Raw genomic sequence first — 24,611 nt, 5'->3', positions numbered from 1 at the left:
CCCCTCTCACCTTAATCGCGTGCACTCTGGTATTAAGACTGTTCCACCCCGGCAGGGTAACCGTCTGCTCTAATCACACCTCCCGCGCTCTTACAAGCCCCCAGCAGATCTCCCTCAGCCCCCGCCACGGCAGAGACAGAACAACCCGGGTCTGCCTGACCCCCTCTCTGATCCAGGCAGCACCAAGCCAAACCACTCCTGCACGCCCCGGCGCCTCGTCCCGCCCCCACCTCCCTCCCCCTCCCCACTCACCTCCAGGAAGTTGAGGTCGACCAACCTCCCGCTCTGGGGCGCGCCCGCCGCCCCTTCCTCGCCGGCCGCCGGGCCAGGGTGGGGGGGCTCCTCCCCCTCACCCCCCTCGCTCCGGGATCCCTCCGCCGCCTCCGCCCCGCCCTCCGAGGGTGGGATCGGCCTGGCGGGCTCTGCCTCGCCCTCCGAGGGTGGGATTGGCCTCGCGGGCTCTGCCTCACCTCCGAGGGTGGGATCGGCCTGGCGGGCTCTGCCTCGCCCTCCAAGGGTGGGATCGGCCTCGCAGGCCCGCCTCGCCCTCCGAGGGTGGGATCTGCCTGGCGGGCTCTGCCTCGCCCTCCGAGGGTGGGATCTGCCTGGCGGGCTCCGCCTCGCCCTCCGAGGGTGGGATCGGCCTGGCGGGCTCTGCCTGCGCCCTCCAAGGGTGGGATCGGCCTCGCGGGCTCTGCCTCGCCCTCCGAGGGTGGGGTCTGCCTGGCGGGCTCCGCCTCGCCCTCCGAGGGTGGGATCTGCCTGGCGGGCTCCGCCTCGCCCTCCGAGGGTGGGGTCTGCCTGGCGGGCTCTGCCTTGGGGGGCGGCAGCTCACCGTCGGCCGTGGCGGGTTGGCTGAGGAGGGAGGCAGGTGTTAGTTACTCCAGAAACTGACGGTATAACGCCCTCTCTACACCCGGCTCCCCAGCTGTATCACACCCCCTGTAACCATTGACAGTACATCTCTCTCTCTCACCACACTCCTGGTGGTATAACACCCTCTCTAGCCCCTGGTCCCCAACACCCGCTCCACACCGGACTCCCCAGTTCTATCACTCTCTCCAACGTGGGCACGTGCCAAGTGGTTAAGGCATTGGACTAGCGACCGGAAGGTCGGGAGTTCGAGCCCCAGCCGAGGCAGCGTGTTGTGTCCTCCAGCAAGGCACTTAACCACACGTTGCTCTGCGACGACACGGTGCCGAGCTGTGTGGGTCCTAAGGAGCTGGTGGTAGACCTGAGGAGATCTAAGGTACCGGTGACCCCTGTTTCCATCCAGGGGGTCAGTGTGGACATGGGGGAGGATTACAAATACCTGGGGATACGAATTGACAATAAACTGGGCTGGTCAAAGAACACGGAGGCTGTCTACAAGAAGGGTCAGAGCCGTCTCTATTTCCTGAGGAGACTGAGGTCCTTTAACATCTGCCGGACGGTGCTGAGGATGTTCTACGAGTCTGTGGTGGCCAGTGCGATCATGTTTGCTGTTGTGTGCTGGGGCAGCAGGCTGAGGGTGGCAGACACCAACAGAATCAACAAACTCATTCGTAAGGCCAGTGATGTTGTGGGGATGGAACTGGACTCTCTCACGGTGGGGTCTGAAAAGAGGATGCTGTCCAAGTTGCATGTCATCTTGGACAATGTCTCCCATCCACTACATAATGTACTGGGTGGGCACAGGAGTACATTCAGCCAGAGACTCATTCCACCGAGATGCAGCACAGAGCGTCATAGGAAGTCATTCCTGCCTGTGGCATCAAACTTTACAACTCCTCCCTTGGAGGGTCAGACACCCTGAGCCAATAGGCTGGTCCTGGACTTATTAACATATTACTATTTAACTATTTATGGTTCTATTACTATTATTTATGGTGCAACTGTAACGAAAAACAATTTCCCCCAGGGTCAATAAAGTATGACTATGACTAATGCCCTTCCCTTGGACAACATCGGTGTCGTGGAGAGGGGAGACTTGCAGCTTGGGCAACTGCTGGTCTTCCATACAACCTTGCCCAGGCCTGTGCCCTGGAGAGTGGAGGACTTTCCGGGCGCGGATCCGTGGTCTCACAAGACTAACAGATGCCTTAAAAAATCGCCCTCTCTCTAGTCCGTGGTCACTGACAGTATAGCTCTCTCTCTAACCCGGACTTCTACCCGTACAACACCCTCTCTAACCAGTGTTCCCCATCAGTATGTACGGGGTCTTTCATTTTTGCATGTTGAATTTAAAATGGCTGCTTTGTTATGTTATACTTGGGAATGCTTCTTTGTTATCTTAAATGCTGAGAAAGTCTCCAACTAGACATTTGCTTGGGTTAATACAGATAGCAGGGTGCTATTAGCCAATGAGTGTTCCTGTATCATTTTTTTTTCCGGATGATAATGCTGTATCATATGACTGGAGACGGGGCTTTTGGCGGGGAGTCAGAGGAGAGACAGGGAGGACGGCGGACGTGCGGAAAGGATCCGGGTGGTCCTCAGGAATCGACTGAGTTCCAACGGTTGCGCGCGAAGAACTTGGACTTTGATAAGTCTTGGCGCCTCTTTTTTTTCCATTACTTCCTTTTCTGTGTGGAATTTATATTAATGTCGTAGCCTTAGTAATATCTATAAAGTGTACTTGGTAAAACGTACTGGGAATGCTGGTTGATGATTGAGGTTTGGGATTGATTCGTGCGGCAACCAACTCTGTGGGCAGTGTTGAGGCAGGTGCTGGGAACATAGAAACATAGAAAATAGGTGCAGGAGTAGGCCATTCGGCCCTTCGAGCCTGCACCGCCATTCAGTATGATCATGGCTGATCATCCAACTCAGAACCCTGTACCTTCCTTCCCTCCATACCCCGTGATCCCCGTAGCCACAAGGGCCATATCTAACTCCCTCTTAAATATAACCAACGAACTGGCCTCAACTGTTTCCTGTGGCAGAGAATTCCACAGATTCACCACTCTCTGTGTGAAGAAGTTTTTCCTCATCTCGGTCCTAAAAGGCTTCCCCTCTATCCTTAAACTGTCACCCCTCGTTCTGGGTTGGATTTCCCCCTAGACCTATACGAGCCAATATAACTCAGCGTTACAAGTAAAACACCCTCACTAGCCCGGATTCCCCAAATGTATCACACGCTCTCTAGTCCGTTATCACTGACCATGTAGCTCTCTCTCCAAATGGGCTCCCGCCAGGATAACGCCCTCTCAAAGCTGTTCCTGGGTGGTACAAGGGCCTCTCCAACAGGGTAACGGCCTCCCCCCCCCCCCGGGGCAGGCAGGCAGGGAGAGGGACTGCCCAGGAGAACAGGCTGCCTACCATTGCCCACCGTCCCCAGCATCGAGGGGCTCGGGCTGACTGGAACGCCGCTTCAAACTCCGGAGGAGCAGGTCCATCGGGCCAGGCTTGCTCGGAGCCCTCTCCGTCCCAGCAGGTCCGGGCCGTGGAGCTGGAACGGGGGGGGGGGGGGGGGGAGTTGGGAGACAGAAGGTCACAGGTCAGGCGTGAAGGTGGGGGGGGGGCGAGGGAGTACAGGGGGGGAAGGGACGCAAGTGAGAGGGCGAGTTAAAGGGGCGGTCGCGCCGTCAGACTTAAAGGGGCGGTCGCGCCGTCAAGACTTAAAGGGGCGGTCGCGCCGTCAGACTTAAAAGGGGCGGTCTGGAGCCAACTCACCTGGCCACCATTTTCCAGATCGCCCGCAGCCTCGCTCGCACCACCGGCCAGCAGGCTCCCGTCCCCTCGCTGCCCTCTTCCTGCTCCATCTGCCCGCCCGTCTCCTCGCTGCCTGGCGTTGGGCCTCTTCCTGTTCCGTCTGCATCTCCGCGCCGTCCTGCAGCCCGGCCTCTTCCTGCTCCTTGTCACCACCGGTCCGGCACCCGACTTCTCCCCCTCCCGTCTGCCCGTCTGTCCCCCTGTCGTCCCGGCGTCTGGCCTCTTCCCCTCCGCCGCCCTGCGGCCGGTCACCTTGTGGGGAGACGGCCCGTCTGAGTCTCTCCGCAGCCCCTGGGCTCGACCACTCGAAAGACTCAGACAGGCTCCAGTCGGAGGTCACCGAGACGTCGGCCAGATGGCCGGCTGGGTCTTGCTGACTCTCCGAGGAACTCTCCCCACCCGCCAGCCGAGCCGCCTCATCCAGACGTTCCCTCCCCAGGACACTCGGCCTCCAGACGCTCCCTTTCCTGGGACTCGGCCTCCAGATGACCCTTCTCCAGCGTCTCGTTCTCCAGACGTTCCTTCTCCAGCCTCTCGGCCTCCAGACGTTCCCGCTCCAGCGTTTCGGCCTCCAGACGTTCCGCTCCAGCGTCTCGGCCTCCAGACGTTCCCTCTCCAGCGTCTCGGCTTCCAGACGTTCCCTCTCCAGCCTCTCGGCCTCCAGACGTTCCCTCTCCAGCCTCTCGGCCTCCAGACGTTCCCTCTCCAGCTTCTCGGCCTCCAGTCGCTCTCTCTCCAGGGACTCAGCCTCCAGACGTTCCCTCTCCAGCCTCTTGGCCTCCAGATGTTCCTTCTCCAGCGTCTCATTCTCCAGACGTTCCTTCTCCAGCCTATCGGCGTCCAGACGTTCCTTCTCCAGCCTCTTGGCCTCCAGACGTTCCTTCTCCAGCGTCTCATTCTCCAGACGTTCCTTCTCCAGCCTATCGGCGTCCAGACGTTCCTTCTCCAGTCTCTCGGCCTCCAGACGTTCCCTCTCCAGCGTCTCGGCCTCCAGACGCTCCCTCTCCAGCGTCTCGGCCTCCAGACGCTCCCTCTCCAGCCTCTCGGCCTCCAGACGCTCCCTCTCCAGCCTCTCGGCCTCCAGACGCTCCCTCTCCAGCCTCTCGGCCTCCAGACGTTCCCTCTCCAGCCTCTCGGCCTCCAGACGTTCCCTCTCCAGCCTCTCGGCCTCCAGACGTTCCCTCTCCAGCATCTCGGCCTCCAGACGTTCCCTCTCCAGCCTCTCGGCCTCCAGATGTTCCCTCTCCAGCTTCTCGGCCTCCAGACATTCCCTCTCCAGCGTTTCGGCCTCCAGAAGTTCCTTCTCTAGCCTCACGGCCTCCAGACCTTTCCTCTCCAGCGCCTCGGCCTCCAGACGTTCCCTCTCCTGCGTCTCGGCCTCCAGACGTTCCCTCTCCAGCCTCTCGGCCTCCAGACGTTCCCTCTCCAGCCTCTCGACCTCCAGACGTTCCCTCTCCAGCCTCTCGGCCTCCAGACGTTCCCTCTCCTGCATCTCGGCCTCCAGACGTTCCCTCTCCAGCCTCTCGGCCTCCAGACGTTCCCTCTCCAGCCCCTCGGCCTCCAGACGTTCCCTCTCCAGCCTCTCGGCCTCCAGACGTTCCCTCTCCAGCCTCTCGGCCTCCAGACGTTCCGTCTCCAGCCTCTCGGCCTCCAGACGTTCCCTCTCCTGCATCTCGGCCTCCAGACGTTCCCTCTCCAGCCTCTCGGCCTCCAGACGTTCCCTCTCCAGCCTCTCGGCCTCCAGACGTTCCCTCTCCAGCCTCTCCGCCTCCAGACGTTCCCTCTCCTGCGTCTCGGCCTCCAGAAGTTCCCTCTCCTGCGTCTCGGCCTCCGAAGTTCCCTCTCCTGCGTCTCGGCCTCCAGACGTTCCCTCTCCAGCGTCTCGGCCTCCAGACGATCCCTCTCCAGCATCTCGGCCTCCAGACGTTCCCTCTCCAGCCTCTCGGCCTCCAGGCGTTCCCTCTCCTGCATCTCGGCCTCCAGGCGTTCCCTCTCCAGCCTCTCGGCCTCCAGACACTCCCTCTCCAGCCTCTCGGCCTCCAGACGCTCCCTCTCCAGCCTCTCGGCCTCCAGACGCTCCCTCTCCAGCCTCTCGGCCTCCAGACGCCCGGTTTCCAGACGCTCACTCTCCAGGTGCTCGTCCTCCCTGACCTTCGCCCTCTCCACCAGGGCCCAGAGACGGGGGCTGAGCTCACTCGGGGAGGACATGGAGGGCCGGGGCTCGCCGGTGGGAGACGAGGAAGGGGGAGCTGGGGTCACCATCTCTTCGGCCTGGCCGGCATCGGACGGTGAGGGGCCGTCCCCCGACCATCGCCTCTGTCCCGGGCGTGCGGAGACCTGCAAAGGACCAGGGGAGGGGAAGAGAGACGAGACGCTCAGTGCCACGACCCCTGACGTCCGACCCCGCACTGCCGTGACCTCTCCCGGCCTGAATCACCACCCCTCCACCGACAGGGTTACTCACCAGGCCTTCCTGTGGAGTGACCACTGACTCTTCGAAAACCCTACGAGAGGGAGAGAGGGAGAGGGAGAGAGGGGGGGAGAGGGGAGGGAGGGGAGAGGGAGAGGGAGAGGGAGAGGGAGGGGGAGAGGAGAGGGGGAGGGGAGAGGGGGGGAGGGGAGGGGGGAGGGGAGGGGGGAGGGGGAGGGGAGGGGGGGGGGGAGGGGGAGGGGGAGGGGGAGGGGAGGGGGAGGGGGAGGGGGAGGGGGAGGGGAGGGGGAGGGGGAGGGGGAGGGGGAGGGGAGGGGGAGGGGAGGGAGAGATAGAGATAGAGATAGAGAGATAGAGATAGAGAGAGAGAGAGATCGTCACTCAAAGTCTAAGTACGAGGGAACCTCCCTCTATCTGAGTGTGTGACGGGACGGTGCGGAGGGAGATTCACTCTGTGTCTGACCCCGGGAGTCTGTGACGGGACAGTGCGGAGGGAGATTCACTCTGTGTCTGACCCCGGGAGTGTGTGATGGGACGGTGCGGAGGGAGATTAACTCTGTGTCTGACCCCGGGAGTGTGTGTGATGGGACGATGCGGAGGGAGATTCACTCTGTGTCTGACCCCGGGAGTGTGTGATCGGACAGAGTGGAGGGAGATTCACTCTGTGTCTGACCCCGGGAGTGTGTGATGGGACGGTGCGGAGGGAGATTCACTCTGTGCCCGACCCCCGGGAGTGTGTGACGGGACAGTGCGGAGGGAGATTCACTCTGTGTCTGACCCCGGGAGTGTGCGATGGGACGGTGCGGAGGGAGATTCACTCTGTGTTTGACCCCGGGAGTGTGTGATGGGACGGTGGGGAGAGTGATTCACTCTGTGTTGACCCCGGGAGTGTGTGACGGGGACAGTGTGGGGGAAGATTCACTCTGTGTCTGACTCCGGGAGTGTGTGATGGGACGGTGCAGAGGGAGATTCACTCTGTGTTTGACCCCGGGAGTGTGTGACGGGACGGTGCGGAGGGAGATTCACTCTGTCCTGACCCCGGGAGTGTGCGATGGGACGGTGCGGAGGGAGATTCACTCTGTATTTGACCCCGGGAGTGTGTGATGGGACGGTGCGGAGGGAGATTCACTCTGTGTCTGACCCCGGGAGTGTGTGATGGGACAGTGGGGAGAGTGATTCACTCTGTGTCTGACCCCGGGAGTGTGTGATGGGAGGGTGCGGAGGGAGATTCACTCTGTGTGTCTGACCCCGGGAGTGTGTGACGGGACGATGCAGAGGGAGATTCACTCTGTGTCTGACCCCGGGAGTGTGTGATGGGACGGTGCGGAGGGAGATTCACTCTGTGTCTGACCCCGGGAGTGTGTGATGGGACGGTGCGGAGGGAGATTCACTCTGTGTCTGACCCCCGGGAGTGTGTGATGGGACGGTGCGGAGGGAGGTTCACTCTCTGTCACTTACCCATCCTCCATCTTGCCTGTCTCGCTGGTGTTCCCTCCGTCCTCTCCCTCGTTCCTCGCCCTCCGCTTCCCTCCGCCCTCCGGGTCTCTGTGGAAGAAGGAAAACGTCGTGGACCCGAAGCGGGGCCGCCCATCGCTCTCGCTGCTCCCCCTCCTCCTCGCCGCCCCGTCCTGGGCTCCGCGCCCCCTCCTCCCTCGCCCCCTCCACCCTCGCCAGCACCTCCTCCACCGTCGCCCCAGGGAACCTCCCGGCAGGCTCCCTCACTGGCACGGGCCGGACCCGGGAAGTGAGGGAGGTCGCCACGAGGGGAGGCGGGCGAGGTGGACGAGGAGGTGGAGGACGAGGTGGACGGCCGGCGGACGTAAGGCCGTGGCCCGGCGAGGGAGCTGACCTTCCCCACCGAGAGGAGGGGCTGGAGGGGCGGAGGAGGCTGCTTCCCCAGGCAGGCCGGGCGAGAAGGCTTCGGGGGGACGCTGGGCTTGGGCCGATGGGCTGGCGTCAGGAGACCTGTTGGGGGGTAGGACGGGGAGGGTTGAGGAGGAGGGGTGAGTGGGTGTCGAGGGGAGAGGAGGGGTTGAGGGAAGGGAGGGTGTCAAGAGGAGTGGTGAGGGGGTGAGGGGGAGAGGAGGGGGTGAGGGGGAGAGGAGGGGGTCAAGGAGGAGAGGAGGGGTCGAGGGGAGAGGAGGGGGTTGAGGGGAGAGGAGGGGAGTTGAGGGGAAGAGGAAAGGTTGAGGAGAGGAGGGGTCGGGGAGAGGAGGGGGTCGAGGGGGAGAGGAGGGGAGTTGAGGGGAAGAGGAGGGATTGAGGGGGAAGGGTAGGGGTTGAGGGGGGAGAGGAGGGGTTGAGGGAAGAGGAGAGGAGTTGAGGGGAGAGGGAGGAGAGGAGTTGAGGAGAGGAGAGTTGAGGGGGAGAGGAGGGTTGAGGGGAAGGGAGGGGGGTCAAGAGGAGTGGAGGGGATGAGGGTGAGAGGAGGGGTTCGAGAGGAGAGAAGGGGGTGAGGTAGAGGAGGGGGTCGAGGGGGAGAGGAGGGGGTCGAGGGGAGAGAGGGGTTGAGGGGGAAGGGTAGGGGTTGAGGGGGAGAGGAAGGGTTGAGGGAAGAGAGAGGAGTTGAGGGGAAGAGGATTGGAGTTGAGGGGGAGAGGAGTTGAGGGGGAAGAGGAGAGGTTGAGGAGAGGAGAGGTTGAGGGGAGAGGAGGGGTTGAGGGGAAGGGGAGGGGGTCAAGAGGAGTGGAGGGGATGAGGGTGAGAGGAGGGGGTCGAGAGGAGAGGAGGGGGGTGAGGTAGAGGAGGGGGTCGAGGGGGAGAGGAGGGGGGTCGAGGGGAGGAGGGGGTCGAGGGGAGTGAGGGGAAGAGGAGGGGTTGAGGGGGAAGAGGAGGGGTTGAGGGGGAAGAGGGTAGGGGAGTTGAGGGGAAGAGGAGGAGTTGAGGGGGAGAGGAGGAGTTGAGGGGAAGAGGAGGGGTTGAGGGGAAGGGGAGGGGGTTGAGGGGAAGGGGAGGGGGTTAAGGGGAGGGGGTTGAGAGGAGGGGGTGAGGTAGAGCAGGGTTGAGGGGGAGAGGAGGGGTTGAGGAAGAGAGGATGAGAAGAGAGTTTGGGTTAGAGAACGTTGCCTAATAGTGAAGTGATTCTCCCCTCTCCCCCACCGTCTGATTGGGCTTGACAAAACAGGGACGTCACCAGCAACAACCTCTCCAGAACTGAGGCACGCCGGATTACCGGGCCCTGCGGTGAGGTCCCCACGCCTGCCCCACGAATCCACCGAGGCCGGGGAATTCATTGTGCACTCCGGACGGGAAAGTCGAGGGAACACACACCAGCTGTCACCAGACCATCAGACACAGGCAGGGGCAGAATTCGGCGTCTGGCCCATCGAGTCTGCTCCACCATTCAATCAAGGCCGATCCTTTTAGCCCCTCCTCAGCCCCACTCCCCGGCCTTCTCCCTGTAATCTTTGATGCCATATCACTCAAGAACCTATCAATCTCTGCCTTAAATACACCCAATGACCTGGCCTCCACAGCTCCATGTGGCAACAAATCCCACAAATTCACCACCCTCTCCACATCTCTGCTTTGAAAGGGCGCCCCTCTATCCTGAGGCTGTGCCCTCTTGTCCCTAGACTCCCCACCATGGAAATGTACTTTCCACGTCTACTCTGTCTGGGCCTTTCAACATTCAAAAGGTTTCAATGAGATCCCCCTCATCCTTCTGAATTCCAGCGAGTACAGACCCAGAGCCATCAATGTTCCTCGTATGATAACCCTTTCATTCCTGGAATCTTCCTCGTGAACCTCCTCTGGACCCTCTCCAACGCCAGCACATCTTTTCTCAGATGAGGGGCCCAAAACTGTTCACAGTACTCAAGGTGAGGCCTCACCAGTGCCTTATAAAGGCTCAGCATCACATCTCTGCTCTTGTATTCCAGACCTCTTGAAATGAAATGAATGCTAACCTGCACCACCGACTCGACCTGCAAGTTAACCTTCAGGGTGTTCTGCAGAAGGACTCCCAGCTCCCTCTGCACCTCAGATTTCTGGATTTCCTCCCCATTTAGAAAATAGTCCGTACATTTATTTCTACCAAAGTGCACGACCATGCATTTTCAACATTGTATTTCATTTGCCATTTTCTTGCCCATTCTCCTAATCTGTCTAAGTCCTTCTGCAGCCTACCTGTCTCCTCAACACTACCTGTCCCTCCATCAATCTTCGTATCATCTGCACACTTGGCAACAAAGCCATCTATTCCATCATCTAAATCATTGATATACAGCATAAAAAGAAGTGGTCCAACACCGACCCCTGTGGAACACCACTGGTCACTGGCAGCCAACTGGACAAGGATCCTTTTATTCCCACTCACTGCCTCCTACCGTATCAGCCAATGCTCTAACCATGTTCTTAACTTTCCTGTAATACCCATGGACTCTTAACTTGGTAAGCAGCCTCATGTGTGACTCTGAAAGTCCAAATATACAACATCCACTGCATCTACCAAATCTCCTCAAAGCATTCCACAGGTTCATAAGGCAGGATTTTCCTTGAAGGAAACCATGCTGACTTTGTCCTGTCTTGTCCTGTGTCACCAAGTACTCCATCACCTCATCCTTACAATTGACTCCAACATCTTCCCCAATCACTGAGGTCAGGCTAACTGGTCTATAATTTCCTTTCTGCTGCCTTCCTCCTTTCTTAAAGAGTGGACAGACATTTGCAATTTTCCAGTCCTCTGTCACCATGCAAAGCTCCAATGATCTTTTGAAAGGTAGAACACAGAACATAGAATAGTACAGCACAGTACAGGCCCTTCGGCCCACAATGTTGTGCCGACCCACAAACCCTGCCTCCCATATAAGCCCCGACCTTAAATTCCTCCATATACCTGTCCTTAAACTTCACGAGTGTATCTGCATTCACCACTGACTCAGGCAGTGCATTCCACGCACCAACCACTCTCTGAGTAAAAACCTTCCTCTAATATCCCCCTTGAACTTCCCACCCCTTACCCTTAAAGCCATGTCCTCTTGTATTGAGCAGTGGTGCCCTGGGGAAGAGGCGCTGGCTATCCACTCTATCTATTCCTCTTATTATCTTGTACACCTCTATCATGTCTCCTCTCATCCTCCTTCTCTGCAAAGAGTAAAGCCTAGCTCCCTTAATCCTCTGATCATAATGCATACTCTCTAAACCAGGCAGCATCCTGGTAAATGTCCTCTGTACCCCTTTCCAATGCTTCCACATCCTTCCTATAGTGCGGTGACCAGAACTGGACTCAATACTCCAAGTGTGGCCTAACCAGGGTTTTATAGAGCTGCATCATTACATCGCGACTCCTGAAACTCTATCCCTCGACTTATGAAAGCTAACACCCCATAAGCTTTCTTAACTACCCTATCCACCTGTGAGGCAACTTTCAGGGATCTGTGGACATGTACCCCGAGATCCCTCTGCTCCTCCACACTACCAAGTATCCTGCCATTTACTTTGTACTCTGCCTTGGAGTTCGTCCTTCCGAGTGTACCACCTCACACTTCTCCGGGTTAAACTCCATCTGCCACTTCTCAGCCCACTTCTGCATCCTATCAATGTCTCTCTGCAATCTTCGACAATCCTCTACACTATCTACAACACCACCAACCTTTGTGTTGTCTGCAAACTTGCCAACCCACCCTTCTACCCCCACATCCAGGTCGTTAATAAAAATCACGAACAGTAGAGGTCCCAGAACAGATCCTTGTGGGACACCATTACTCACAACCCTCCAATCTGAATGTATTCCTCCACCAGGACCCTCTGCCTTCTGCAGGCAAGCCAATTCTGAATCCACCTGGCTAAACTTCCCTGGATCCCATGCCTTCTAACTTCCTGAATAAGCCTACCATGTGGAACCTTGTCAAATGCCTTACTAAAATCCATATAGATCACATCCACGCACTACCTCATCTACTATGCCTGGTCACCACCTCAAAGATCTCTATCAGGCTTGTTGGACACGATCTGCCCTTCACAAGGCCATGCAAAGATCATTACTAATGCCTCCACAATCTCTAACGTCACCTCTTTCAAACCCCCGGGGTGCAGTTTATCTGGTCCGGGTGACTAATGTACCCTGAGGTCTTTCAGCATTTCCAGCACCTTCTCTCTTGTAACAGTAACTGCACCCACTTCTCTTCCTTCACACACTACAACATCAGGCATATTGCTAGTGTCCTCCACAGTGAAGACTGATGCAAGATACTCATTTAGTTCATCTGCCATCTCCTTGGCCCCCGTTATTGTTTCTCCTGCCTGATTTTCTAACGGTCCTATATCCACTCTCGTGTGGGCACGTGGCCAAGTGGTTAAGGCATTGGACTAGCGACCGTAAGGTCGTGAGTTCGAGCCCCAGCCGAGGCAGCGTGTTGTGTCCTCCAGCAAGGCACCTAATCACACATGCTCTGCGATGCCAAGCTGTATGGGTCCTAATGCCCTTCCCTTGGTCAACATCGGTGTCGTGGAGAGGGGAGACTTGCAGCATGGGCAACTGCTGGTCTTCCATACAACCCTGCCCAGAGTGAAGACTTTCCAGGCGCAGATCCATGGTCTCGCATGACTAACGTGGTGCCTTTATATGCACTCTCATCTCTCTACAGAACATAGAAATCTGCAGCCCATTACAGCCTTTCTGTTGTGCCAACCATGTAGCCTACTCTCGAAACGGCCTAGAATTTCCCTAGTGCATAGCCCTCTATTTTTCTAAGCTCCATGTACCTATCTAAGAGGCTCTTAAAAGACCCTATTGTATCCGTCTCCACCACCGTCGCTGGCAGTGCATTCCACGCACCCACCACTCTCTGCGTGAATAACAGAGAGGGAGACAGCTTTTGCAAAAAAAGCTTACACTATCCACTTCCATGTCGCTTGCTGGCTTACTTTCAGATTTCATCTTTTCCCTCCTAATAGTTCTTCTACTTGCTCTCTGTAGGGTTTTAAAAGCTCCTCAATCCTCTGCCTTCTCACTAATTCCCCTTTGCCGTTCGCCCCCTCTGACGGTGACCTGAGTTTTGATTTCCTTGTCGGCCACGGTTGGACTATCTTGCCATCTGTTTCTCAAGTACCTATTTCCTGCACCCTCCTCATTTTTCCAAGCACCTCGCACCATTGTTGTTCTGCTTACATCACTGCCAGCACCTCCTTCCGATTAGCCTTGGCAACTCTCTCTCGTACCAGTGAAGTTTCCCTCAGTACTCCACTGCAATACTGCGACGTCGGACTTTACTTTCTCCCATCAGATTTCAAGTTGAACTCAATCATATTGTGATCACTGGCTCCTCCGGGTTCCTTTACCTTAAGCTCCTTAATCGCCTCCGGTTCATTACATAACACCCAACCCAGTATAGCTGATCCCTAGTAGGCTCAACGACAAACTGCTCTAAAAAGCCAAATCTCTAGGCATTCAACAAACTCACTCTCTTGAGATCCATTACCAACCTGATTTTCCCAATCGACCAGTATGTTAAAATCTCCCATGACTACTGTACGGGGTCTTTCATTTTTGCATGTTGAATTTAAAATGGCTGCTTTGTTATGTTATACTTGGGAATGCTCTTTGTTATCTTAAATGCTGAGAAAGTCTCCAACTAGACATTTGCTTGGGTTAATACAGATAGCAGGGTGCTATTAGCCAATGAGTGTTCCTGTATCATTTTTTTTTCCGGATGATAATGCTGTATCAATGACTGGAGACGGGGCTTTTGGCGGGGAGTCAGAGGAGAGACAGGGAGGACGGCGGACGTGCGGAAAGGATCAGGGTGGTCCTCAGGAATCGACTGAGCTCCAACGGTTGCGCGCGAAGAACTTGGACTTTGATAAGTCTTGGCGCCTCTTTTTTTTCCATTACTTCCTTTTCTGTGTGGAATTTATATTAATGTCGTAGCCTTAGTAATATCTATAAAGTGTACTTGGTAAAACGTACTGGGAATGCTGGTTGATGATTGAGGTTTGGGACTGATTTGGGCGGCAACCGACTCCATGGAAAGCGTTGAGGCAGGTGTGGGGTGGGATTTCCCCTAGACATATACGAGCCAATATAAATGAGCATTACACTACCATAACATTGCCCTTTTCAAGTCAAGTCAAGTCACTTTTAACGTCACTTATTGTCATTTCAACCATAACTGCTGGTACAGTCATCTACCAGTGGAAACAGCTTTCCTGTCTCTACCTATCTATCCTTTCAGATGTTCCGCTCAGATCTTCTCTCATTATAGACAATAGGTGCAGGAGGAGGCCATTCAGCCCTTCGAGCCAGCACTGCCATTCACTGTGATCATGGCTGATCATCCACAATCAGTATCCAGTTCCTGCCTTATCCCCATAACCATTGATTCCGCTATCTTTAGAGCTCTATCCATCTCTTTCTTGAAAACATCCAGCGATTTGGCCTCCACAGCCTCCTGGGGCAGAGCATTCCACAGATCCACCACTCTCTGGGTGAAAAAGTTTTTCAACTCCGTTCTAAATGGCCGACCCCTTATTCTTAAACTGTGGCCTCTGGTTCTGGACTCACCCATCAGCGGGAACATGTTCCTGCCCCTAGCGTGTCCAATCCCTTAATAATCTTATATGTTTCAATAAGATCCCTCTCATCCTCTAAATTCCAGTGTATACAAGTCCAGTCGCTCCAATCTTTCAACATATGACAGTCCCACCATCCCGGGAATTGACCTCGTGAACCTACGCTGCACTCCCTCAATAGCAAGAATGTCCTTCCTCAAATTTGGAGACAAAAACTGCACACAGTACTCCAGGTGTGATCTCACCAGGGCCCTGTACAGCTGCAGAAGGGCCTCTTTGCTCCTGTACTCAATCCCCCGTGTTACGAAGGCCAGCATGAAATTCATCCTTCTGAATTTCAGTGAGTACAATCCCAGGTGACTCAATCTTTCCTCCATAGTCTAACCCCCTCATCTCTGAATTAACCTCCTCTGCACTGCCTCCAAAGCCAGATATCCCTCCTCAAGTAAGGAGACCCAGAACTGCACACAGTCCTCAGGTGCGGCCTCACCAGTACCCTGTATAGTTGCTGCATGACCTCCCCGCTCTTAAAATTCAATTCCTGAGCAAAGGAGGCAACATCCCCATTTGCCTTCTCGACAGCCTGCTGCACCTGCAAACCAGCCTTTTGTGATTCGTGCACAGGCACTCCCAAGTTCCTCTGCATAGCAGCATGCTGCAACCCATTTAAATAATAATCTGCTCTTCCATTTTTCCTTCCAGAGTGGATGACCTGGCATCTGGGACATTCAGGATCGAGGACGTCTTTGAGAAGGCGAGATCCATCCCTGAGGGTTAGGGTCATGTCCTCTTGTCTTTGCTCCCGTCGGGGAGGGGGGGTACAGGAGCCTGAAGGCACACACACTCAGCGATTCAGGAACAGCTCCTTCCCCCTCCGCCGTCCGATATCCGAACGGACACTGGGCCCGCGAACACTACCTCATCTTCACTTTTTGAAAACTATTGGCCCTTCCAGGCGAGGCGAGGCTTCACGCCTGCCGATCCGCTGGGTCGCCTGTCACGCCCGGTGCTCCGACGCGGGCCTCCTCTGCGTCGGCGACACCTGTCGTAAATTGGCAGGGGGGGGAGCGGGGAGGGGACACCGGCTTCACCAAGTGACTCCAGTCCCTCTGCCGAGATCAGAACTTCCTGGCGACCGAATGTTTTAATTCCGACTCCCATTCCTGTTCTGACATGTCAGTCCGCGGCCTCCTCCTGTGGCACGACGAGGCCCCCCAGGGTGGGAGCAATGCCTCATATTCCGTCTAGGAAGCCTCCAACCTGATGGCATAGCCATCGATTTCTTCTTCCAGTGGAAAAAAATCCCTCCCCCCTTCCCTCTTCTTCTGTCACGCCCGGTTCCCTCCGCCTTCCCCGTCTCCTACGGCCCACTCTCCTCTCCGATCAGATTCCTTCCCCTCCAGCCCCTCGCCTCTCCCCACCCACCTGGCTCCACACGCCACCTGAGAAGATGAGGAACGGGAGCAGGAGTCGGCCATCTTGCCCGTCGAGCCCGTGCAGCCATTCGATAAGATCGCGGCTGATCTGACCACGGACTCATAGAAACATAGAAAATAGGTGCAGGAGTAGGCCATTCGGCCCTTTGAGCCTGCAACGCCATTCAGTATGATCATGGCTGATCATCCAACTCAGTACCGCCCCAGCCTTCCCTCCATACCCCCGATCCCTTTAGCCACAAGGGCCATATCTAACTCCCTCTTAAATATAGCCAACGAACTGGCCTCAACTGTTTCCTGTGGCAGAGAATTCCACAGATTCACCACTCTCTGTGTGAAGAAGTTTTTCCTAATCTCGGTCCTAAAACGCTTTCCCTCTATCCTTAAACTGTGACCCCTCGTTCTGGACTTCCCCAACATCAGGAATAATCTTCCTGCATCTAGGCCTGTCCAATCCCTTTAGGATCTTATACGTTTCAATCAGATCCCCCATCAATCTTCTAAATTCCAACGAGTACAAGCCCAGTTCATCCAGTCTTTCTTCATATGAAAGTCCTGCCATCCCAGGAATCAATCTGGTGAACCTTCTTTGTACTCCCTCTATGGCAAGGATGTCTTTCCTCAGATTAGGGGACCAAAACTGCACACAATACTCCAGGTGTGGTCTCACCAAGGCCTTGTACAACTGCAGTAGTACCTCCCTGCTCCTGTACTCGAATCCTCTCGCTATAAATGCCAGCATACCATTTCCCACCTCCCCGCACCCACCCCCATCGCCCTTACCTTAATTCCCCAACTCTGCCAAAACCTACCCAGTCTCGTCCGAAATATAGAAGTTGCTGGGGAACGCAGCAACTTTGAAGTGTTGTTGCTTGGAATTCCAGCCATCTGCAGATTTCCTCGCGTTTGCGTCGTCTTAAGTCTATTTACCGAGGCGGCCTCCACTGCTTCATTGGGGCAGAGAATTCCGCAGATTCACCACTCTCTGGGAAAAGCAGTCCCTCCTCATCTCCGTCCCAAATCCACCCCCGCTGAATCTCCAGGCTACGTCCCCTAGTTCTAGTCTCACCCACCAGTGGGAACGACCTTCCTGCCTCGATCTTACCTATCCCTTCCATCATTTTATATGTTTCTATCAGATCCCCTGTCATTCTGCTGAATTCCAGTGCGTTCAGTCCCAGGTGACTCGATCCCTCGTAGGTTAACCCCTTCATCTCTGGAATCAACCACCTCTGCGCCAGCTCCAGAGACACTATATCCTTCCTCGAATAATTTCCAGCTATCCTCCTCCTTTCCACCCCCTGCACCTTTTCATTCCGGCATCTTCCCCCCTTCTTTTCCCGTCGTGAGGAGGGGTCTGCACCTCCTCCACGGTCCCCCCCCCCCCCCGGACACCTTTCCAGTAATGGGACAATCGGAACTGCACACAGCAGCCCGACCGGAGTTTCATACAGCTGCAGTCCTGATTAACCACGTACTTTGCATCTGATAAGCATTTACAGCCCTCCCCTCAGCCTCCGCCCGTTCCAGAGGAAACGACCTGCCTCCTCCCACAGCCGGCTCCGGGTCGTTCCAGCCGGGGCTAGGGGGGGGTTACTGTACTGGGGACAAGCTCCCGCCGGCGTGCGTCTCAAACAGCCCGGCTCCCGGCCACGACGGAGCCCCGGGGGGACCGTCTCTACTGACAGGGAGAAGGGGCGGAGGTGGGTTACTGGCGCCTTAAAAGACCGCTGCTCCGGGCAGACGGTGGGTCTGTCAGCCGTGGTCGGCCGCTCATCCGGGAGGAGGAAAAACTCTGATCTCAATCTCGCTGCCTTGCGGCCGGACCCACTAATGGGGAAGGCTTCGAGGTAAACCCGGAGGAAAAATCCGGGGCTGGAGTCCCTTAGGACTGATTTATACTCGTGCCTCAAATCGACGCTGTGGGTACGGCGTAGCCGCGAACCCTGTGCGGATCCCTACGCCACAGCCTGACGCGCACCTCTCCCAAAACGTAACTGCGCGTCACGGTGACGCAGACGGCCACAGCTGTGATGGGTCCGCTTGGTAGCATCGCATTTCCTCCGACGCTCCAGTAGATTCCGACTGGGCGACTGAAGGGCAGGGAAGGAACTCGGCTGAGCGGTGCTTTCCGTAAAGCTTCACAGACTCCGAAATTACGGCGGACACATTTCTCTTTTCCGACAACAGACGCTCGCTTGTGAATTGCTCACCCCGGGGGAAGACTACCATGACCACGACGTGCGAAAACGTGACGTGCAGATGCGTGCACGTGCCCGAATCGCAGAGCAACGCAGGGCACGCCAGCGCACGAGTATAAATGCTCGCAGACGGCGTAGGCTACGGCGCGAGCTCGGTACGCACAGGTACAAGTCAGCCTTCAGGCAGTCCCGGCGTCGGGTTCAACACTGACTGGCGACTCCCGGTGCGAACCGGGTGGGTCTCCGCCGTTCCTCGGGCTCGTCGGCTGCGTGGTGGGGGGAGTCTGCTGGGCGGCGACAGCCTGCTCTCCGTGTCGTACTGCCCCGGGCTTGGGTAGGAGTCCAATGTCCATTCAGAAATCAGTCAAGTCACTTCATATTGTCATTTCGACCGTAACGCTGGTACAGTAGAGTTAAAAACAGAGACAATGTTTTTCAGGACCATGAAATACAAAAACTACACTGAACTACGTAAAACAACACAAAACTACACTAGACTACAGACCTACCCAGGACTGCATAAAGTGCAGGCATTACAATAAACACGACAATAGGCACAGTGGAGGGGCGGCAGGTTGCTGTCAGTCCAGGCTCTGGGTATTGAGGAGTCTGATGGCTCGGGGAAGAAACTGTTACATAGTCTGGTCGCGAGAGCCCGAATGCTTCGGTGCCTTTTGCCAGAGGGCCGGAGGGAGAAGGGTTTCGTACCAGAGCGAGGGGGCGTGGGGTCCTTCCCAATGCTGCTTGCTTTGCGAATGCGACGCGTGGCGGTAAATCGGACGGCAGAGCTGCTCCTGAATCGTTGAGTGTGTGTGTGTGTGTGTCTTCGGGCTCCTGTACGCCCCTCCCCGACCGGTAGCAGTGAGAGAGGGCAGGTCTGGGAGGTGGGCGGGGTCCTTAATGATGGACGCTGGCCTTTCCGAGGCATGGCCTTTTGAGGACGCCCTCGACACTGCTGTGTGTGTGTGTGTGTTCGCTTGTCTTCCTCTCCCTGAAGCCAACAATCAATTCCTCACTCCCTCCCACCCCTAATCACCAACTTCCTTCCCACTCTGCCCCCCTCCCTGTCTCCCTCCCCCTCCCTCTCTCCCTACCTATCCCACTCATTCTCCCTCCCCCTCCTCTCTCCCTACCCCACCCCACTCATTCTCCCTCCCCCCTCTCTCCCTCCCCTTCCCTCTCCTCTCCCTACCTATCCCACTCATTCTCCTCCCCCTCCCTCTCTCCTTCCCCCACCCCACTCATTCTCCCTCCCCCTCCCTCCTCTCCCTCCTCCTCCCTACCCACCCCACTCATTCTCCCTCCCCCCCTCTCTCTCCCTCCCCTTCCCTCTCCTCTCCCTCCCCCTCCCTCTCTCCCTACCCACCCCACTCATTCTCCCTCCCCCCTCTCCCTCCCCTTCCCTCTCTCCCTACCCCACCCACTCATTCTCCCTCCCCCTCCCTCTCTCCCTCCTCCTCCCTACCCACCCCACTCATTCTCCCTCCCCCCTCTCTCCCTCCCCTTCCTTCTCCTCTCCCTACCTATCCCACTCATTCTCCCTCCCCCTCCCTCTCTCCCTCCTCCTCCCTACCCACCCCACTCATTCTCCCTCCCCCTTCCCTCTCCTCTCCCTACCTATCCCACTCATTCTCCCTCCCCCTCCCTCTCTCCCTACCCACCCCACTCATTCTCCCTCCCCCTCCCTCTCATCCCTCCTCTTCCCTACCCACCCCACTCATTCTCCCTCCCCCCTCTCCCTCCCCTTCCCTCTCTCCCTACCCACCCCACTCATTCTCCCTCCCCCTCCCTCTCTCCCTACCCACCCCACTCATTCTCCCTCCCCCCTCTCCCTCCCCTTCCCTCTCTCCCTACCCACCCCACTCATTCTCCTTCCCCCATTCCCCGTCTTTCCCCAATTCCCTCTCCTCCCCTGCTCCCCCTCTCCCTTCCTCCGTCCGTCCCTCTTGCCCCCCCACCCCCCGGCCCACTCACCGGATCCTGGACCCGAGTTGTTCGAGGCTCCCTGCAGCGGCGCCAGGGCTTACGGTCGCCGGCAGCTCGACCAGACCAGGCCTCGCAGGCGAGATCCGTGCCTCCGTCATCGTCCTGTGGCGGCAGAGGGGTGGGGGAGAAGAGAGGACGGGGGCAGGGGTCGCAGGGCACAGGCGAGGTTCCTGATTCGGGGTGGGGAGGGAGGGGAGGAGGGGGTTTGGGACAGGAGAGAGACGGGACAACGTCAGGGCTGATTCAGCACACCCCGGGGTCCGCTTGGGTCTGTTTAAATCGATCCGTTCCATCTGGGTGCGTTAACTTACTAATTCTCCACCCTGTCCACCCATCACGGACCCCCACGTGGTTAAAACATTGTCTCCACCCATCCGGGGACCCCCACCTGGTTTTAAACACTGTGTCCACCCGTCACGGACCCCCACGTGGTTTAAAACATCGTCTCCACCCGTCACGGACCCCCACGTGGTTTTAAACGCCGTCTCCGCCCGTCACGGACCCCCACGTGGTTTAAAACATTGTCTCCACCCATCCGGGGACCCCCACCTGGTTTTAAACACTGTGTCCACCCGTCACGGACCCCACGTGGTTCAAAACATCGTCTCCGCCCGTCACGGACCCCCACGTGGTTTAAAACATCGTCTCCACCCGTCACGGACCCCCACGTGGTTTTAAACGCCGTCTCCGCCCGTCACGGACCCCCACGTGGTTTAAAAACATTGTCTCCACCCATCCGGGGACCCCCACCTGGTTTTAAACACTGTGTCCACCCGTCACGGACCCCCACGTGGTTTAAAACATCGTCTCCGCCCGTCACGGACCCCCACGTGGTTTAAAACATCGTCTCCGCCCGTCACGGACCCCCGCGTGGTTTAAAACATCGTCTCCGCCCATCACGGACCCCCACGTGGTTTAAAACACCGTCTCCACCCGTCACGGACCCCCACGTGGTTTAAAACATTGTCTCCACCCATCGGGGACCCCCCACCTGGTTTTAAACACTGTGTCCACCCGTCACGGACCCCCACGTGGTTTAAAACATCGTCTCCGCCCGTCACGGACCCCCACGTGGTTTAAAACATCGTCTCCGCCCGTCACGGACCCCCGCGTGGTTTAAAACATCGTCTCCGCCCGTCACGGACCCCCACGTGGTTTAAAACATCGTCTCCGCCCGTCACGGACCCCCACGTGGTTTAAAAACCGTCTCCGCCCGTCACGGACCCCCACAGTGGTTTAAAACACCGTCTCCGCCCGTCACGGACCCCCACGTGGTTTAAAACACCGTCTCCGCCCGTCACGGACCCCCACGTGGTTTAAAACATCGTCTCCGCCCGTCACGGACCCCCGCGTGGTTTAAAACACCGTCTCCGCCCGTCACGGACCCCCGCGTGGTTTTAAACATCGTCTCCGCCCGTCACGGACCCCCGCGTGGTTTAAAACATCGTCTCCGCCCGTCACGGACCCCCGCGTGGTTTAAAACACCGTCTCCGCCCGTCACGGACCCCCGCGTGGTTTTAAACACCGTCTCCGCCCGTCACGGACCCCCAAGTGGTTTAAAACACCGTCTCCACCCGTCACGGACCCCCACGTGGTTTAAAACATCGTCTCCGCCCGTCACGGACCCTCACGTGGTTTAAAACATCGTCTCCGCCCGTCACGGACCCCCACGTGGATTTAAACATCGTCTCCGCCCGTCACGGACCCCCACGTGGTTTAAGACATCGTCTCCGCCCGTCACGGACTCCCATGTGGTTTAAAACATCGTCTCCGCCCGTCACAGACCCCCACGTGGTTTGAAACACCGTCTCCACCCGTCACGGACCCCTGCGTGGTTTTAAACATCATCTCCGCCCGTCACGAACCCCCACGTGGTTTAAAACACCGTCTCCGCCCGTCACGGACCCCCACGTGGTTTAAAACACCGTCTCCACCCGTCACGGACCCCCACGTGGTTTTAAACATCGTCTCTGCCCGTCACGGACCCCCACATGGTTTTAAACATCGTCTCCGCCCATCACGGACTCCCACGTGGTTTTAAACATCGTCTCTGCCCGTCACGGACCCCCACGTGGTTTTAAACATCGTCTCCGCCCGTCACGGACTCCCATGTGGTTTAAAACATCGTCTCCGCCCCGTCACGGACCCCCAAGTGGATTTAAACATCGTCTCCGCCCGTCACGGACCCCCACGTGGTTTTAAACATCGTCTCCGCCCGTCACGGACCCCCACATGGTTTAAAACATCGTCTCCGCCCGTCACGGACCCCCACGTGGATTTAAACATCGTCTCCGCCCGACACAGACCCCCACGTGGATTTAAACATCGTCTCCGCCCTTCACAGACCCCCACGTGGTTTAAAACATCGTCTCCGCCCGTCACGGACTCCCATGTGGTTTAAAACATCGTGTCCGCCCGTCACGGACCCCCACGTGGATTTAAACATCGTCTCTGCCCGTCACGGACCCCCACGTGGTTTAAAACACCGTCTCCACCCGTCACGGACCCCCACGTGGTTTAAAACATCATCTCCACCCGTCACGGACCCCCGCGTGGATTTAAACAGCGTCTCCATCTGTCGGGGACCCCCACGTGGTTTAAAACACCGTCTCCACCCGTCACGGACCCCCACGTGGTTTAAAACATCGTCTCCACCCGTCACGGACCCCCACGTGGTTTAAAACACCATCTCCACCCGTCACGGACCCCCACGTGGTTTAAAACATCGTCTCCACCCGTCACGGACCCCCACGTGGTTTAAAACATCGTCTCCACCCGTCACGGACCCCCACTTGGTTTTAAACACCATTTCCACCCGTCACGGACCCCCACGTGGTTTAAAACATCGTCTCCGCCCGTCACGAACCCCCATGTGGTTTAAAACATCGTCTCCACCCGTCACGGACCCTCACGTGGTTTTAAAACACTGTCTCCGCCCTGCCTGCCTGTAGGGGGCCCTCGCGTGGTCTGGCAACCCCCCTCGCATTTAACTGCGTCTGCTGTCTCTCTGCCCGGATCCACAACCGATCCTTGGGCTGACCCCCTCAAGGCCACCGATCTTTGAGGTGGGGTGGGGGGGGGGTTGTGAGCGCAGGAGGGAGGGTTTGCCTCAGCACAGAGTGAGGGTCTACGTGTGGAGAGAGAGATCGCGGGGGCCTCAGTCCACGGTCTCCACCACCCCCCCCCCCACCGAAAGCGGCCGCACGGGGAGACCGTGAAGTAAAAGCAGTGCCCGGCATGCCTGGCTCTGTCGGTGGGGGCGCTGGTGCGGGACGGCGAAGCCATGATGAAACTCGCGGGTGGACTGAGTGCGGCTGGGGTCACCCCGTTACCGGGAGGGTGCGGGGTGTGGGGGGGGGGGGGCTGCTGCCCCGGTTGGAGGGCCCCAGGCGAACTGGGGTCGTTTTCATCGCGGCGTCCGAGGCCGAGGAAGAGATGTACACGTTTCTGAGAGGCGCAGGCAGAAACATGGAAAACCGACAGCACATTACAGGCCCTTCGGCCCACAAAGCTGTGCCGGACACGTCCCTGCTTTAGAAATTACCCAGGCCCACTCATACCCCTCTACATTTCTAAGGTGCGTGTACCTATCTAAGAGGCTCTTAAAAGACCCTATCATATCCGCCTCCATCACTGTTGCTGGCAGCCCATTCCACACACTCACCACTCTCTGAGTTAAAAAACTTACCCCTGACATCTCCTCTGTACCTACCTCCCAGCACCTTAAAGCTGTGCCCTCTCGTGCTGGCCACTTCAGCCCTGGGGGAAAACGCCCCTGACTATCCACACCATCAATGCCTCTCGTCATCCTGTGCCCCTATAAGGTCGGGCAGACGCCCGGTGGGGGGGGACATCTCACACCTAGAGGGCCTGCGTTCGAGGTGAGGCTCGCAGAGACGCACAGCAGACGAGCAGAGACGGGTGGCGTCCCCACACGGCCGGCCGGAGAACTGAGAGTTAATTGGCAGCAGTCCGGCTGTGCAGAGGGAGGTGGAGCGAGGAGGGAAGGAGCGAGGGAGGGAGAGAGAGAGAGAGGGAGGGAGGGAGGGAGGGAGGAGCGGCAGCAGGCGTTCGCGTTGAGAGCCGACAGAGACACTGACATCACAGGGCCAGATTCCATCAGCTTTGCCAACTCAACGATTCAAACCAGCTGTGGTGACATCTGGGAAAGAGAAAGAGAGAGAGAGAGAGAGAAAGAAACAGAGAGAGAGAGAGAGAAAGAAACAGAGAGAGAGAGAGAGAGAGAGAAACAGAGAGAGAGAGAAACAGAGACAGAGAGAGAGAGACAGAGAGAGAGACAGAGAGAGAGAAACAGAGAGAGAGAGAGACAGAGACAGAGAGAGAGGGGGGGAG

At 57.4% G+C, this 24,611-nt stretch overlaps 1 protein-coding gene across 1 annotated transcript in view; it reads right to left on the bottom strand.

The window, feature by feature from the left end:
* Positions 1–248: 248 nt before the first annotated feature.
* Positions 249–24,611, bottom strand: part of LOC140192311 (uncharacterized) — a 32,111-nt gene continuing 7,748 nt past the window's right edge. Inside the window, exons 2-8 of the mRNA XM_072249975.1 lie at positions 20,247–20,428; positions 7,583–8,089; positions 6,158–6,197; positions 5,551–6,030; positions 3,655–5,506; positions 3,301–3,430; positions 249–855 (exon numbers count right to left, since the gene is read on the bottom strand). Of these exons, the coding sequence (XP_072106076.1) occupies positions 249–855; positions 3,301–3,430; positions 3,655–5,506; positions 5,551–6,030; positions 6,158–6,197; positions 7,583–7,593 (3,120 nt within the window). The 5' untranslated portion in view covers positions 7,594–8,089; positions 20,247–20,428. The remainder of the gene's footprint in view (positions 856–3,300; positions 3,431–3,654; positions 5,507–5,550; positions 6,031–6,157; positions 6,198–7,582; positions 8,090–20,246; positions 20,429–24,611) is intronic.

This window comes from Mobula birostris, unplaced genomic scaffold (assembly GCF_030028105.1).
Source record: "Mobula birostris isolate sMobBir1 unplaced genomic scaffold, sMobBir1.hap1 scaffold_1153, whole genome shotgun sequence".
Classification (NCBI taxonomy): Eukaryota; Metazoa; Chordata; class Chondrichthyes; order Myliobatiformes; family Myliobatidae; genus Mobula; species Mobula birostris.
Note: the sequence above shows the minus strand (reverse complement) of the source record. Positions and strands in the feature narration are given on the sequence as shown.